This window comes from Syzygium oleosum, unplaced genomic scaffold (genome assembly GCF_021117445.2).
Source record: "Syzygium oleosum isolate NSW1041296 unplaced genomic scaffold, Sole_v2.1 Sole_v2.01, whole genome shotgun sequence".
NCBI classification, from domain to species: domain Eukaryota; kingdom Viridiplantae; phylum Streptophyta; class Magnoliopsida; order Myrtales; family Myrtaceae; genus Syzygium; species Syzygium oleosum.
The window spans coordinates 4,016,055-4,032,375 of NW_026607485.1; the positions used below are offsets into that span (position 1 = coordinate 4,016,055).

A 16,321-nucleotide genomic window follows, 5' to 3' on the forward strand; every position below is an offset into this window, starting at 1 on the left:
ACTCAACTGTGGTCAATCATTTCCGCTTAAATTGATAAAAAAATTTTAAGATCACCTATTCACCCCCCCTCTAGGTGATCCTGGCTAGCTACATCATTAGTCAATGTCTAGCTATTTCTTACGATTAATATGTTTTTTTTCCCTGGTGTTCTAATTGTAGCTGCAAAAGTCGGAATGCTTAATAAAAGGCCCGGAACCATCACTGGGCGCGAAAGGGAAAAAAATCTTAATTTTTACATCTAATTCAAAGAGGCAATGTTTCCTACAATTCAAACCATGAAAATCCGTAAAACAACCTAGAGATCAGGGCCTCTTTGTTTGGCCTTATAAAAAGTAAGAACAACTTTTTTGCTTTCCCGTCAAATTTAGTAATATTTTTATCTAAATTTTGGTGAATTGTGAAAAAAATTTCGGTGAATATACATGTCAACATTTCCATATGAAAGATTCAATTGCTTAAGATAAAAGAAAGTCAAGTGCCAACGCAGCAAAAATTTAAAAAACAAAACAAAATATAAACGTCACTCCAAACAGATCTAAGAAAAAAATTAGCTAATAAAAGGGGAAATTTACTGTTCAAGTAAAATAAATCTTATCATAAAACTATCCAAAAAATATCACTTAAGTTTGAAACAGCATCCGAAAAAATAAAATTGTAATGTCGACTCTCGAGCAACAGAGCAAAGCAAAGCATATTTGTGAATTCATCAAAAGTCAAGTCTACAAGAAGCGGAGCCCACCGGGAGAAAAAGCTACGCGGACTGGTTGGGCCACTTGAGAGTTTGACGTAGACTCGACTAGGGAAAGTTCTAGGAAGAGACGTCTGAAGAGTAACATAAAAGAAATTCAGTAGTGCCTGAGCCTTTCTTGATCAGGTGCTCTGAGATAGGAAACCCTCATAAGAAAATACTCGTGAGAATGGACATGAGGAAGAGCTCGGAGGCTGAAACGAGTGGCGGTGAGTCGTCGGCGATTGACTACGAGGTCTTCTTGAGTTTCAGGGGGCCAGACACTCGCCAAGGATTCACGGATTGCCTTTACCACGGTATGCTAGACGCGAACATCCGTGTTTTCTTCGACGAGGAAGAGCTCCACGTCGGCAAAGAAATAGGCGACGAGCTACCGACGGCCATCGAAAAGTCGAAGATCTACATACCCATCTTCTCTAAAGATTATGCTTCGAGTGCATGGTGCCTTCGTGAGCTAGCACACATGGTGGAGTGCAAGATATCCAAACCATCCGAGAAGGAAATTATGCCGATTTTCTATGACGTAGAACCTCGCGACGTTAAGCTGAAGTCTCAACGGTACATCGGCGCTTTGGAGGAGCACGAGGAGAAGTTCGGCCCCCAGACGAGGGGAAAGTGGGAGGATGCCCTCAAAAGCGTTGCCAAAATCAAAGGATGGGAGTTGAAAAAGCAAGGGTACGTATGCGTCCTAAAGCACTCCGTTATCTTTTGTTTTGGACTTTCACTATATACCCAAGCTTTAATAAGATCTTGTCTAGGCGGTTTGAAATTGAATGTGTGTTTTGAAAACTAATTTTGGTAATAGAATCAACCATGTCATTCATCCAAACTAGATAAAGCAAGAACCGGGTAAGTATTCAGCCAAAATTCTCTCTGGGAGGGGGGATGAGTTAATAAATACAAGGAGTATGTCTTTCGTATTTTTGTCTTTTTCCTCTCCTGCTTTCATTGATAGATCCAATTTTATACATCTTTGTGTTTGTAAATTGTGGATTACTCCTTAAAAAGTAACCTTCTCTCTCCTTTTCGAGAAATTTTTGCGTGTTATTGCAGCAAGTTTCCCATCCTTCCATGTTAATAGCCCGTCTGAAAGTGTTAGTATTTCGGAAGCAAATACAGAAACAAAGCTCTTAATTTCATTATATGATTATTTGTTTAAATCATAGTGAAGTCGCGTTCCAAACATACCTAATGCGTCTCTTACTTTTGGGTGCACTAGTCGATTTAGTTAGCGGTACTAACCATGTTGATTGCAACCACTTGCTGAGTGTCATAAGGTTATCCTTTACAATTTCGACTTAGAGGATTCACTATTGTGGCAGGCATGGGAAATTCATTAAATCGGTGATACAAGAGATTTTGATGAGTCTAAAGATAAAGGACAAATATGTGACCGAGCATTTAGTCGGAATGGACGATCGAGTGGAAACTGTTGTGAAGTTGTTGGATGTGAACTCTGGGGGCATACGCTTTGTGCTAATCCATGGAATGGGTGGAATCGGCAAAACGACTCTCGCTAAGGTTGTGTTCAACAAACTAAATTCCCACTTCAGTCATTGCTGCTTCCTCGGAAATGTCCGGGAATCGTCGCTCAGCTTTGACCTAAAAAATTTGCAGAAACAATTATTATCTGACATTTGTGGTTTGGGCTTTCATGACAAAATTAACGATGTCGAAGATGGGATCAAGGTGATTGCGAAGCGACTTTCTGACAAGAAACTCTTCATTGTTCTCGACGATGTGAGTGATGAGGAGCAACTCGAGAAACTAGCCATCAAGCACGTTTCATTTGGCTCGGGAAGCAGAGTTATTTTGACAACTAGGAACAGGAGCATCATAGAAGCTGACCAAACTCTAGAGTACGAAGTGAAGCACTTGGATTCCGGTCAATCACTCGAGCTTTTCAGTAGACACGCTTTTGGAAAGAATCCTCCTCCATATGATTATGTTGATCTTTCGAGACAAGTAGTTTCTACGACCGGAGGGCTTCCCCTCGCTCTCGAAGTCGTAGGCTCATTACTTCGTCGCCAAAGCAAACCCTTATGGATAGATGTGCTGGACAATCTAAGAGAAATACCTCATGAGAAGGTCCAGGACAAGCTGAAGATCAGCTACAATGTGTTGAGTCATGAGCAAAAACAGATCTTTCTCGACATTGCCTGTTTTTTTGTGGACGAAGACATGACAAATGCATTCTACATGTGGAAGGATTGTAGGTTTTTCCCGAATTATTCGATTCAAGTCCTTGTCTGCATGTCCTTGATAAAGATAACCGATGACAACAAATGTTGGATGCACGACCAACTACGAGATCTCGGGAGGAAAATTGTCCTTGGAGATACGAGGCTGATGGATCGAACAAAGCAGAGCAGGTTGTGGGATTATGAGACGGCCAATAATATCATAAGAACAGAAGAGGTGAAACCATATCTTCGGCCATCAAATTCTATGATTTTCTCAATAGTTCATTTATCAATTAGGAGCCCTTTTTTAATAGGGAGAGAGAGAATGACGATATTTTTTATTTACTCTTATGCTACTTTACCTTTTTATGGCAGAGAAAGGAGGCCATTGAAGCAGTCTGCTTAGCTGGAAAGACCTATAGGAGCAAAGAGTTTTCAAAGCTTCCAAACATAAGGTTCCTCAAACTAAGTAGGGCACAATTAGATGGAGACTTTGAGAATCAGCTTTCAGAGTTAAGATACATGTCTTGGCCTTTCTGTCCTCGAAAGTTCTTGGCAATCAATTTCCATCCAACCAATCTTGTAGTTCTCAAACTGTCTGATAGTTTCATCACGGAGGATTGGGCTGGATGGAGTCAAATCAAGGTACCATCCATCGCTATATTTGTTTATCTTTATCTCTTTTGAATTGTCTCACGCTGCTTTTATGTTTTTAACTAAAATTGACTATACCATAACTATATAGGCAATAACGTATTGTAAACAAATTGGCTCATAAATGGATTAATCAAGGCCATTCCATAAGTAAAACAAAGCTGACTATGCTGGTCTTGTAATCAAGGCCATGAAATTAGATCGTAATGAATTGATATATAGGTGTATATAAGTGGATCAGGCTGGATAGGTGTGAGTACACTAGATGGATGGATCTATGTGGGTTAAATTACGAAAATGAGTCAACCCGATTGCATCTAAGTTTAGTTGATTGGCTCTAAATTCGCACGGAATTTTCCCTTTACTATCTTCTAGCTATTGTAACAGGTTGCCAAGAAGCTTAAAGTTTTGGATCTCACGGATTGCTTTTACCTGACGAAGACTACAGACTTCTCTCATTATACGAGTTTAGAGAGATTGATCCTTGAAAATTGCTGGAGTCTAATTGAAGTTGATGATTCTCTTGAAAAGCTCAAGTGCCTGGTTTACTTTAATGCGAATAGGTGTACAAGTCTTAGGGAGTTGCCTGAAGGAATTGGACAGCTAGAGAAGCTTGAATACTTGTATTTAAGCAATTGCACAGAGTTGAGGAAGCTACCCAAATCATTTGAGAGAGTGGCATCACTGGTAGAGTTGGATCTCTCATATACGGCCATCAAGAGATTACCCGACTCTATTGGTAACCAAAAGCACTTGTCAGTACTTAAATTGCGATCTACGAAAATCAATGAACTTTCTAGTTCTATCGGGAACCTACGGAAACTTAAGTCTCTCATTCTATCGTATACTAGAATAGGGGAACTCCCTATGTTGATTGGGAACTTGGAATCGCTACTCAAGTTGGATGTCTCGGGAACGCAATGTCTACGGTTACCTGAATCTATCGGAGACCTAAGTAGATTAAAAGTCATCAATATTTCGCATTCTTCGATAACGGAGCTACCGCGGAGCATTGTCGCGCTAAAAGAGTTGGAAGAGCTATATGCCACGGGTTGCAAGTCTCTGAAATGGGAAATTCCCGAGGACATTTGGGAATTATCGCTTTTGAGAGTCCTTGACTTGAAATCAACCCGTATTGGAAATGTTCCGGCAACGATCAAACTACTTCCTCACCTAGAGAAATTGGAAATGTTTGGATCAAGTTCGCTGCGGTCGGTTCCGAATCTCTCAAACCTAACTAAATTGGCGGATTTGGCCTTCGGTGATTGGGGTCTGAACAGTCCTCCGTTCTCGCAAGATGGTCCTTTTTTCTCCCAAGATGGTCCATGCCTACAATTCCTCACGCTCCTTCCACCGTCTCTGTCAACATTGTCACTTAAATTTCATAAATGCACAACCAGTTTGTCCTTTCATTGCAATTTGAGAAACTTGACGTATTTGCACATTTATGCGTGCCGTTGGAAGGAAGTCCAAGTCGATGGGCTTGAACAGTTGATTGAATTCGAAGTGATAAGGTTAGAACTCCTCGAGGGATTTGCCGGTCTTTCAAGGTTGAAGAGGTTGAAGCAGTTGAGGCTGATGTATTGCCCAAATCTAACTGCCATCCAAGGTCTTGGTTCGGTGGAGTCGTTGGAGCGATTGGAAATACACAGGTGTCCTAAGATTGAAAGTCTAGATGATCTATCGGATTTGAAAAAGCTGGAGTCCTTGTGGATTCGAGATTGCGATGAGCTTCTGGCGGTTAAGGGCCTGGATGAACTAGAGGCTCTCAAACATTTGACATTTAGCAATTGCAGGTCATTGAGAAGTTTCCCTAGTGTACTCAATTGGAAAGCACCAGACGAGTGCTCACTGTCAATTTTCGGCTGCCCAAATTTAGGAGAAAGTTCGATTGGAGGCCGCGTCAGCGAGTACAAGCAACGGAAAGTCCGGGAAGAAAGAGGGAAGAAAAGAAAGAGGAGCGAAAGAAAGATGAGGCGGCCATTCTCTCGGGCTTGGGCTCTCGTGTTGCCCAAATTTAGAAGAAACTTTGTTTATAAACAGTTAGCAAGTACAAGCACCGGAAAGTCCGGGAAGAAAGAGGGGAAGAAAAGAAAGAGGAGTGCAAGATGAAGCGGCCATTCTCTAAGGCGAAGAAGACTGTCACGCCCCGCACCCTACGGCACGCCACATCCCTACCGCGGTCGATTCAAGTGTGACGTCCCAGGACGCGTCGCCGACCCAATACCCAAAACAGAGTACAAGACACATGCGGAAGCAACTTAAACACCCATACAAATTAAATACGAGACCAAGGATAAAATGATCAACATGATTACACATATACACTTGCATTGATCAGGAGAACATATACAACATTTATTTACAGCATACGCTCAAAAATCAAAAGCGAGTCAATGACCACAACTGACAAAAAGGGGTAAGTGGCCTGGGCGGTCAGGGTTACTAGTACTAGGTGGGGCACCGATCAAAAAGGGTACTGGCCCAACCTAACTAGGGTCTAAGGACTACTCTAGGGCTCCCAGGCTGGGTTTGAACTCGACGAGTCAGAAGAACTCTTGGACGACCCCGACTCGGACTCCATGGACTGCAACTCGGTATCGATCCCGGATGACTCTACGTCTGAACCGTCCTCCTCTGGTGCTACCTCCAGCTCGAGATCCTGCTCCATCGGTTCTGGCTCATCCTCCGAATCCATCGGCTCCGGGTCTGAGTGTCCATCCTCCAGCTCCTCCTCCATCTGCTCTGATTCGTCCATCTCCCAAACCTCCGGCTCGTGCCCTAAGTCAGCACTAGAGCTCCCCTCGGACGCACGGTCAGGACTCACCAAATCTCCATCGGGACACTAAGGGTCAACATCCCCCGACTCGTTATACGGAACCTCAAAAGAACGAAGGGGTCCGTAAGTCCCGGTAAGATCCCTGATACACCACCCTATGTACATGTGGGCCTGATCAAGCTGCTCTCCCGCATCAACCCAAACTGTAGTCAAGTATCTAACATAAAAATCCCCGTTCCCTGCGGGGTACACCGTCTCCTCCTGGTCTATCCGGTAAGGGATCCCAAAACGAATAGGCACTGCGGACATCTCAAGGCCGGGGGTTTGAAAAGTTGAGTTATACAACAGTGAGAATAAATCTCAGCGAGTAGGCCCCCTAAACCTAAGCTAGGCTAACATGCACCTCCTGACGAGCACCAAACAACACACAATCCAAAATAAAAAAGACTTAGGCCCTCGGGCCCAAATCCAATACTTACTTGGCCCTGCAGGTTAAGCACTTTATAAATTCACAATAATAACACAGAACCCAATCGTGGTACATGCGCAACATCACTTGATCACAACGCGCGTCATGCATATGCTCATGCTCATACTCGTGCTCATGTCTCATTAATGCATTTTCGCACACTTGCACTCTTGCACACTTGCAATTTATCAATTCTCCTCCGACCCGCGTAAAAACGCATCAGGTCCGACCTGCGTAAAATGCATCAGGTCTATCACTTCGAGATCGATCTCTGGCCCGCGTAAAACGCATCAGGCTTATGGCACAAAACCCGCGTAAAACGCATCAGGTTGGCCATCTTCCGGTAGTCCGGGCATCGTCCCGCGAAACACGCCTAAGGACGGGTTCAATACCCCGCGTTAAACGCATCAGGGCTTTATGTGATCACGCATTTACAATCACCAATTATTATCTGAACCCCGTGTAAAACGCATCAGGGCATTTTAGGTGATCACATGCTCATGTCATTCGTGCACACTCGTATATGCACATGTTATGCCAATGTTCGAGATGCACACTCATGGCCATAACGTTCACACTTGGGCATTCATGAAATTCACATCGAGCATTCAATTGCACAATACCACGTGTTCAATTCACAACGCAACATGCTCAATTCAATAAATTACAAGCCCAACTAATCAAATCATCCAATCCAGCCATGGCACAAACTTGGCACACGAAACCACGAAATTAGATCATTAAGATTCACAAGTCCATGGCCCCCAAGGCTCCCTCAAGGCACGGCCACACAAGTACTCAATATGGCATCAAAATACTAATGTCAATTCGCGCTTAATCCAACCACCTCATGGTCCATTCACAAAACACTTGACGATTTACGCTAAGCCCATGATTAGTCAAATATGGCCCGGATCCAATCTACACCAAATCAGCCATGAACAGTCCACCCTAGGCCACCAATTCACTTCCAAATCAGTACAATGAACCTCCAATTTCACCTCAAGGTCAGCCACTACACGGCCACACAAATTACACTCATTTAGTCCACATTCTTACCCAAATCGAGGCTTCAATGATCAACCATCACACAGCACAATCTAGGCCACTAAACCTCATTTGAATTATCACTCTAAGCCACCAAATGCGCCACAAAATCAGCCCCTAACAGTCTCCACAAGTTAACCCCTAAATTACCCTAATTAACCCCTAAAACTCATCTAGAAACACACATTAGCCTAACTAGGGTTTAGGGTTGTACTCACTTGGATTCCTAAGCTTCTAATGAAGGATGGACAGGTGGCAAGGGCGGCTGAGCAGTGGCGGTCCTCGGCGGCACTAACGGCGGCGGCGTGCGACTATTCCGGCGATCGGCGATCCAAGGCGGGGGCTGGTCCTCACGCGGCTGGGGAAGGGAGAGAGAGAGAATGGGACGGCTAGATGGTGGTGGTGAGGCGAGGGGGACGGACGGGTGGCGCGGCGCCGGCGTGCGGCGGCTCCTCCGACGACGGCGGCTCCGGCGAGGTTCTTGGGCGGTCGAGAAAGAGAGCACGGGAGAGAGAGGGAGAGAGAAAAGGGAGTGGCCGGTGGAGTGGGGGAGAAGAAATGAGGGAGAGAGAGAGAGACTAGAGAGTTTATCAAATTGAGCTTAGTGGGGTGGTTGAACCACTATCCCAAAAATGACTAACTTGTCCCTAATCCAAGGGTTGAGGTTGATCCAAGTCCAATAATGGAGGGGCAATCTTGTCCATAATATTCTCAATTATTGGGGCTGATTAGACCATAAATTAAACCCCAAATATCCCCCATTTAACTCCAAAATTCGGAACACTATAATTAGGCCTAGGGGCAAAACGATAATTTTCCGGTCCCGGGTCAAATTTCCAATTTTCGGCTCCACTGATCCCAAATATGATTGGCCACACTTTTACAACGTTGTCCTTGCAAAAATAGTCGCGCACGCCCACGAAATTCGACACCGAAGTCCGGACTCAATTCCACGATCGATTTCACTCAATTTGCGATTTTAGCATCTCTCACTAACGGGCGGCTGTTTAGGGGTTACGCGTATCGACCTAGGGCTGCTCGGGTCGTGACGGTCTCGATTTCCCAGAGAGCACGAGGATTTATCACTAGTTCCGGGGGTCGCGATCGTTCGGAATAAGTTTCGGGATCGTTCGCCACGCGTACTCTCAGTCGTGCGGAATCACCCGCTATCCGATCGTACCCCGTTGGCCAAACCAAATCCGTCACTCTCCTTGAATCGGCCCATATTGGCCCAAAATATTTCTCTCGTCGCTTCTCGGAATTGGACTCAATTCACGGTCGAGTTCTTGGGTCCACGTACCGTTTTCCTAGTTAGCCATTCCCTATTGGTCAGTATCCCGAGAATGATCAGTTTCGGGTGAGACTTACTAAAATGAAATGAGAAATACATCAATTTCATTGATTACGAAAGTAGGTCGAATTCAGGACGTTACAACTCTTCCCCCCTTACAAAAATTTCGTCCTCGAAATTTACAATCTAACCCAACTACTCAAATAAATGGGGGTGCTGACGTCGCATTACTTCCTCGCTTTCCCAGGTGGCGCCTTCAGTCCCGTGATGTTCCCAAATTACCTTGACCAACGGGATCGTCTTATTCCTCAAAACCTGGTCTTTTCTATCCTCGATCCGCACCGGTCTTTCCACGTACGACACCCTGTCGTACATGTCTATTACCTCATGATTCAGCACGTGGGTCGAATCCGGTTCGTACTTCCTCAACATTGACACGTGGAAGACGTTATGAACCTGCGACAAATTCGGCGGCAAGGCGAGACGATAAACCAACATTTCGATCCTTTCCAAAATCTCGAACGGGCCTATATACTTTGGACTTAGCTTTCCCTTCTTGCCAAACCGAGATAGTCCTCTCATCGGTGAGATCTTAAGGAATACATGGTCACCAACCTGGAACTCCAACAGTCTACGCCTTCGGTCCGCGTAACTTTTTTGACGGCTCTAGGCTATTCTCAACCTTTCCCGGATAATCTTTACCGTTTCCACCGACTGCTGAACCAACTCTGGACCCGTTATACTTCTTTCCCTCACTTCGTCCTAACACAATGGTGTTCTGCACGCTCTGCCATAAAGTGCTTCAAATGGTGCCATCCCGATACTCTGCTGAAAACTGTTATTGAAGGCGAACTCAACAAGGTGCAACTGCTCTTCCCACTTGCCCTGAAAATCTAGTACACAAGCCCTCAGCATATCCTCTAGGGTCTAAATAGTCCTCTCAGATTGGCCATCCGTCTAAGGATGATAGGTCGTACTGAATTGCAACTTGGTTCCCATGGCTGATTGCAGACTCTTCCAAAAATTCGCAGTAAACCGGGGATCACGGTCCGAAGTGATTGATACTGGTATTCCATGAAGACGGACTATCTGCCGAACATATAACTCTGCGTACCTTTCTAGCTCGAAGTCCTTTCGCACCGCCAGGAAGTGCGCTGACTTGGTCCATCTGTCCACTATCACCCAAATAGCATCGTGTCCCCTCTGGCTTCTTGGCAATCCCGTTACAAAATCCATGGTAATATGTTCCCATTTCCATTCAGGGATTTCCAATGGCTGCAACATTCCACCAGGTTTACAATGCTGTGCCTTCACTTGTTGGCACGTCAGACACTTGGCCACGTCCCCTTTCATTCTGTTCCACCAATAGTGCTATCGAAGGTTCTGGTACATCTTCGTGTTGCCCGGGTGGATACTATAATTGCTCCTATGAGCCTCTGACAAAATCTCTTCTTTCGGCTCCAAATCATTGGGCACGCACAAACGTCCTCGAAACTTAAGAATTCCGTCCTCGGACACTTGAAAGTCCGGTTTCCTCTTAGTGTCATCCATCTCCAGAATCTTCTTAATCTCAGGGTCCATAGACTGCAGCGCCTTAATCTTGGTTTGCACTTCTGGTTCAACCCTCAACGTCGCCATCAGGCTGGAGAGGTGTCCTACCTCGAACTTAAATTCTGAGTCTCGCGCTCTTTCCAATAAAATCCACTCTTTGACCATTAAATGCGCGATGCTCGATTTCCGACTTAGGGCATCCGCTACTCGGTTGGCTTTACCAGGAAGGTACAAAATGTCGCAATCATAGTCCTTCAGCAACTCCATCCAACGCCTCTGCCTCATATTCAATTCCTTCTGCGAAAACAGATACTTGAGGCTCTGATGGTCCGTGTAGATTTGGAACCTTTCTCCACATAAGTAGTGCCTCCAAATCTTGAGCGTGAAAATAATTGCTGCCAGCTCCAAGTTGTGGGCCGGGTAGTTCATCTCATGAGGCCTTAACTGTCGCGATGCATAAGCAACCACTCTTCCATGTTGCATTAGCACGCATCCCAATCCCTTAAGCGAAGCATCGCTATAAATCTCATATCCTCCCGGTCCTGAAGGGATCGTTAGTACTGGTGCAGTCGTCAGTCTCTGCTTCAACTCCTGAAAACTCTCTTCGCACTTTTCCGACCATTCAAACTTCGTCTCCTTCTTAAGCAGCCTTGTCAAAGGAGTGGCTATCGCTAAGAATCCTTCCACAAATCGCCGATAATAACCTGCCAGACCTAAGAAGCTTCGAACCTCAGTAACTGTCGTCGGTCTCGGCCAATCCATCACTGCCTCAATCTTTGCCGGATCCACGAAGATTCCTTCTCCGGAAATTATGTACCCAAGAAACGCTACACGGTTCAGCCAAAACTCACACTTGCTAAACTTAGCATACAGCACGTGCTCTCTTAACGTCCGTAGAACTCTTTCCAATTGCACCTCATGTTCCTCGGAACTCTTCGAATACACCAAAATGTCATCTATGAAGACAATGACGAACTTATCTAAGAATTCCTTGAATACCCAGTTCATCGAGTCCATGAAAGCAGCAGGGGCATTCGTCAGTCCAAACGGCATCACTGTGAACTCATAGTGTCCATACCTCGTCCTGAATGCCGTCTTTGGGATATCCTCCTTTTGGATCCTTAATTGATGATACCCTGTCCTCAGGTCAATCTTGGAAAATACCAAGGCTCCTTGTAACTGGTCAAACAGGTCATCAATCCTTGGGAGGGGATACTTATTCTTGATTGTCACTTGATTCAGCTGATGGTAGTCGATACACAGCCTCAACGACCCATCCTTCTTCCTGACGAATAATACCGGCGCTCCCCATGGAGACGCACTCGGTCGGATAAAACCTTTGTCCAGAAGTTCCTGCATCTGAACCTTTAATTCTTTCAATTCCGACAACGACATCCTATAAGGCGGCTTCGAGATTGGCTCAGTCCCAAGTGCCAACTCGATAACAAATTCCACTTCTCTTCCTGGTGGCAATCCCGGCAATTCCTGGGGAAAGACATCGGGAAAGTTGCACACCACTGCTATATCCTCTAGCCGCACTTCTCCTGCCGTCGAATCAACCACACTTGCTAGATAACCTTGACAGCCCTCATCCAACAACTTAGTTACTTCTACTGATGAAACCCAAGGGATCGAGGTTCCTCTTCGACTCCCTACAAACTCGAATCTAGGGTGTCCAGCCGGGCTAAACTGGATCACCCTGCTACTGTAATCCATCACAGCATTCTGTCTGACTAACCAGTCCATGCCCACAATCAAATCAAAATCATACATTGGCAATACAGCTAGGTCTATCCTGCTTTCTACGCCACTAATTACTATCTCACAATTCAGGCATCCTAGCGATATGCATATCTTATCCATTAATGGCGTAGTCACACATAACCGCACTTCTAACAAGGCAGGTTTTAATTTAGCCAATTCAACAAACTGAGCAGACACAAAGGAGTGCGACGCCCCCGGATCAAACAAAGCATATGCTACATGATGGCACAGAGAAACCATACCTGTGACCACGCCTGGCGCATTCTCTACTTCTTTTCGCGCCATGGCATACACCCGTCCTTGTGCCAGCGGCCTGTTCAGATTAGCCGGCGGGGGATTTCCAGCCTGATTCTCAACTCGGGGTTGTTGTGGTTGCATCGGGGGTCCTGCGGGGTGTTGCTGGGGGCAATTCCTGATCTGATGGTCCATACTCCCGCATTTGAAGCAAGCCCCAAATCTGTTCTGCTGGTGGCTCGGTTTTCCGATATTCTTCTTGATCGGTGGGACAAATCGCCTGTTTCCCGCCATCGGTTTCTTCCCAAGACGACAGTTGTCCCTAGCCGGGGCGAACCGCAATCCAGAAGCGGCTGCCCTGTCCACTTGATCCCGCTCGATAGCCTGCGCCCGCTCGTACATCTCACCATAATCCCGAATATTGAGCGATATCATCTGACTCCTAAGGTCCGGCTTTAGCCCATCTCGGAATCTTCGGACCTTGTCTTGCGGGTTTTCCACCATCCTCGGTGCGAATCTCGATAATCTGGCAAACTCCGCTTCGTACTGATCCACGGTCATCTGTCCTTGGCGGAGTCGCATAAATTCAGCCAGTTTTCTCTCCTGGGCACTCTCTGAGAAGTACTTTCCGTAGAAATTTTCAGTAAACACGACCCAAGTCTGGACGGTACCCTCTAGAAACACTCTGTCCTTAGTAGCCTTCCATCAGTCATTTGCATTGTCCTGAAGTTGATATACTGCCAGTGTCACCCTTTCAGCCTCGGTGCACCCCAGAATATCGAAAGCTTTTTCCAATTCTTCCACCCAGCGCAGAGCAGCCTCAACGTCACCTTTCCCATTGAACTTCGGCGGTTTCAATTTCAAGAACTGCTCTACCAACTTAGACATTGGCCTAATCACATTTGCCAGTCCTGGAATTGGATTCTCCTGATTCCCCTGATTCCCATTATTTCCATTATTCCCATTGGCCCCATTGGCAGCAGCAACGGCGACCTCAACAGCAGCGGCAATAGTGGCATTTCTCTCATGGGCAAGCCTATCTCCCAGAATTCCTACTTCCTCGAGCGCCCTCAAAATCCCATCCACTCTTGGATCCTCGGCAACCCTCACTTGCGGTTCTACACGGTCTTGCCACGACCTCGACCTCTACCTCTACCACGGCCTCGACCTCTACCTCTTCCTTGGCTACTCATCTTTCCAACTCGCACGCTCAACTACTTGCTATAATTCCATTCAGGAATTAGAGACCTAAGCCAAGCTAATCCGGTCTAAGGTCCTAGGCAGGGAACTTAACACCATAGTAGTCAATCACTCAGCATGCGATTAAGCATAAATAGTACAAGATCTCAACCAAGGAGATACACGTACTTACCTCGGGTCCTGCCGCACCTGCACCTTCCGGGTCAGCTCGACAACCAGACAATCAATACACAAACAGTCAGGATGTACATGTAGCATGCAAGGTCTCCCTACTGGCTACCCAAGGTCATCGCTCCTTATTACTCCAGGCTTCGACCTAATTGGACCGAGCTGACCTTGCTTTGATACCAAATCAAACGGGGATGTCACGCCCCGCACCCTACGGCACGCCACATCCCTACCGCGGTCGATTCAAGTGCGACGTCCCAGGACGCGTCGCCGACCCAACACCCAAAACAGAGTACAAGACACATGCGGAAGCAACTTAAACGCCCGTACAAATTAAATACAAGACCAAGGATAGAATGAACAACATGATTACAAATATACACTTGCATTGATCGGGAGAACATATACAACATTCATTTACAGCATACGCTCAAAAATCAAAAGCGGTCACTGGCCACTACTGACAAAAAGGGGTAAGTGGCCTGGGCGGTCAGGGTTACTAGTACTAGGTGTGGCACCGGTCAAAAAGGGTACTGGCCCGACCTAACTAGGGTCTAAGGTCTACTCTAGGGCTCCCAGTCTGGGTCAGAACTCGACGAGTCAGAAGAACTCTCGGACGACTCCGACTCGGACTCCATGGACTCCAACTCGATATCGATCCCGGATGACTCTTCGTCTGAACCGTCCTCCTCTGGTGCTACCTCCAGCTCGAGATCCTGCTCCATCGGTTCTGGCTCATCCTCCGAATCCATCGGCTCCGGGTCTGAATGTCCATCCTCCGGCTCCTCCTCCATCTGCTCTGATTCGTCCATCTCCCAAACCTCCGGCCCGTGCCCTAAGTCAGCACTAGAGCTCCCCTCGGACGCACGGTCAGGACTCACCAAATCTCCATCGGGACACTAAGGGTCAACATCCCCTGACTCGTTATATGGAACCCCAAAAGATCGAAGGGGTCCGTAAGTCCCGGTAAGATCCCTGATACACCACCCTATGTACATGTGGGCCTGATCAAGCTGCTCTCCCGCATCAACCCAAACTGTAGTCAAGTATCTAACATAAAAATCCTCGTTCCCTGCGGGGTACACCGTCTCCTCCCGGTCTATCCGGTAAGGGATCCCAAAACGAATAGGCACTGCGGACATCTCAAGGCCGGGGGTCTGAAAAGTTGGGTTATACAACAGTGAGAATAAATCTCAGCGAGTAGGCCCCCTAAATCTAAACTAGGCTAACATGCACCTCCTGACGAGCACCAAACAACACACAATCCAAAATAAAAAAGACTTAGGCCATCGGGCCCAAATCCAATACTTACTTGGCCCTGCAGGTTAGGCACTTTATAAATTCATAATAATAACACAGAACCCAATCGTGGTACATGCGCAACATCACTTGATCACAACGCGTGTCATGCATATGCTCATGCTCATGTCTCATTAATGCATTTTCGCACACTTACACTCTTGCACACTTGCAATTTATCAATTCTCCTCCGACCCGCGTAAAAACGCATCAGGTCCGACCCGCTTAAAACGCACCAGGTCTATCACTTTGAGATCGATCTCTGGCCCACGTAAAACGCATCAGGCTCTTGGCACAAAACCCGCGTAAAACGCATCAGGTTGGCCATATTCCGGTAGGCCGGGCATCGTCCCACGAAACAGGCCTCAGGACGGGTTCAATACCCCGCGTAAAATGCATCAGGGCTTTATGTGATCACGCATTTACAATCACCAATTATTATCTGAATCCCGCGTAAAACGCATCAGGGCATTTTAGGTGATCACATGCTTATGTCATTCGTGCACACTCGCATATGCACATGTTATGCCAATGTTCGAGATGCACATTCATGGCCATAACGTTCACACTTGGGCATTCATGAAATTCACATCGAGCATTCAATTGAACAACACCACGTGTTCAATTCACAACACAACATGCTCAATTCAATAAATTACAAGCCCAACTAATCAAATCATCCAATCCAGCCAAGGCACAAACTTGGCACACGAAATCACGAAATTAGATCATTAAGATTCACAAGTCCATGGCCCCCAAGGCTCCCTCAAGTCACGGCCACACAAGTACTCAATATGGCATCAAAATACTAATGTCAATTCGCGCTCAATCCAACCTCCTCATGGTCCATTCACAAAACACTTGACGATTTACACTAAGCCCATGATTAATCAAAAATGGCCCAGATCCAATCTACACCAAATCAGCCATGAA

The 16,321-nt window shown here is 46.2% G+C and overlaps 1 protein-coding gene across 2 annotated transcripts; it reads left to right on the forward strand.

Annotated features, from left to right (window-relative positions):
• Positions 1–829: 829 nt before the first annotated feature.
• On the forward strand, positions 830–5,715 carry LOC115662256 (disease resistance protein RUN1-like). Of its 2 annotated transcripts, XM_056319524.1 has the most exons (5): positions 1,263–1,424; positions 1,555–1,598; positions 2,072–3,167; positions 3,308–3,577; positions 3,974–5,715. In XM_056319524.1, exons 1-5 carry the CDS (start codon positions 1,404–1,406, stop codon positions 5,696–5,698), a joined length of 3,156 nt encoding a protein of 1,051 aa, XP_056175499.1. In that variant the 5' UTR covers positions 1,263–1,403; the 3' UTR covers positions 5,699–5,715. The 2 variants fall into 2 exon arrangements, with proteins under 2 accessions (XP_056175497.1, XP_056175499.1); XM_056319522.1 differs by lacking the exon at positions 1,555–1,598 and having other exon boundaries at positions 830–1,424.
• Positions 5,716–16,321: the final 10,606 nt, after the last annotated feature.

Coding starts and splice junctions, on each gene's coding strand:
- LOC115662256 (XM_056319522.1), top strand. CDS start 919: ATGGACATGAGGAAGAGCTCGGAGGCTGAAACGAGTGGCGGTGAGTCG. Junction 1,425..2,071: donor TGGGAGTTGAAAAAGCAAGG/GTACGTATGCGT, acceptor CTATTGTGGCAG/GCATGGGAAATTCATTAAAT. Junction 3,578..3,973: donor CTGGATGGAGTCAAATCAAG/GTACCATCCATC, acceptor CTATTGTAACAG/GTTGCCAAGAAGCTTAAAGT.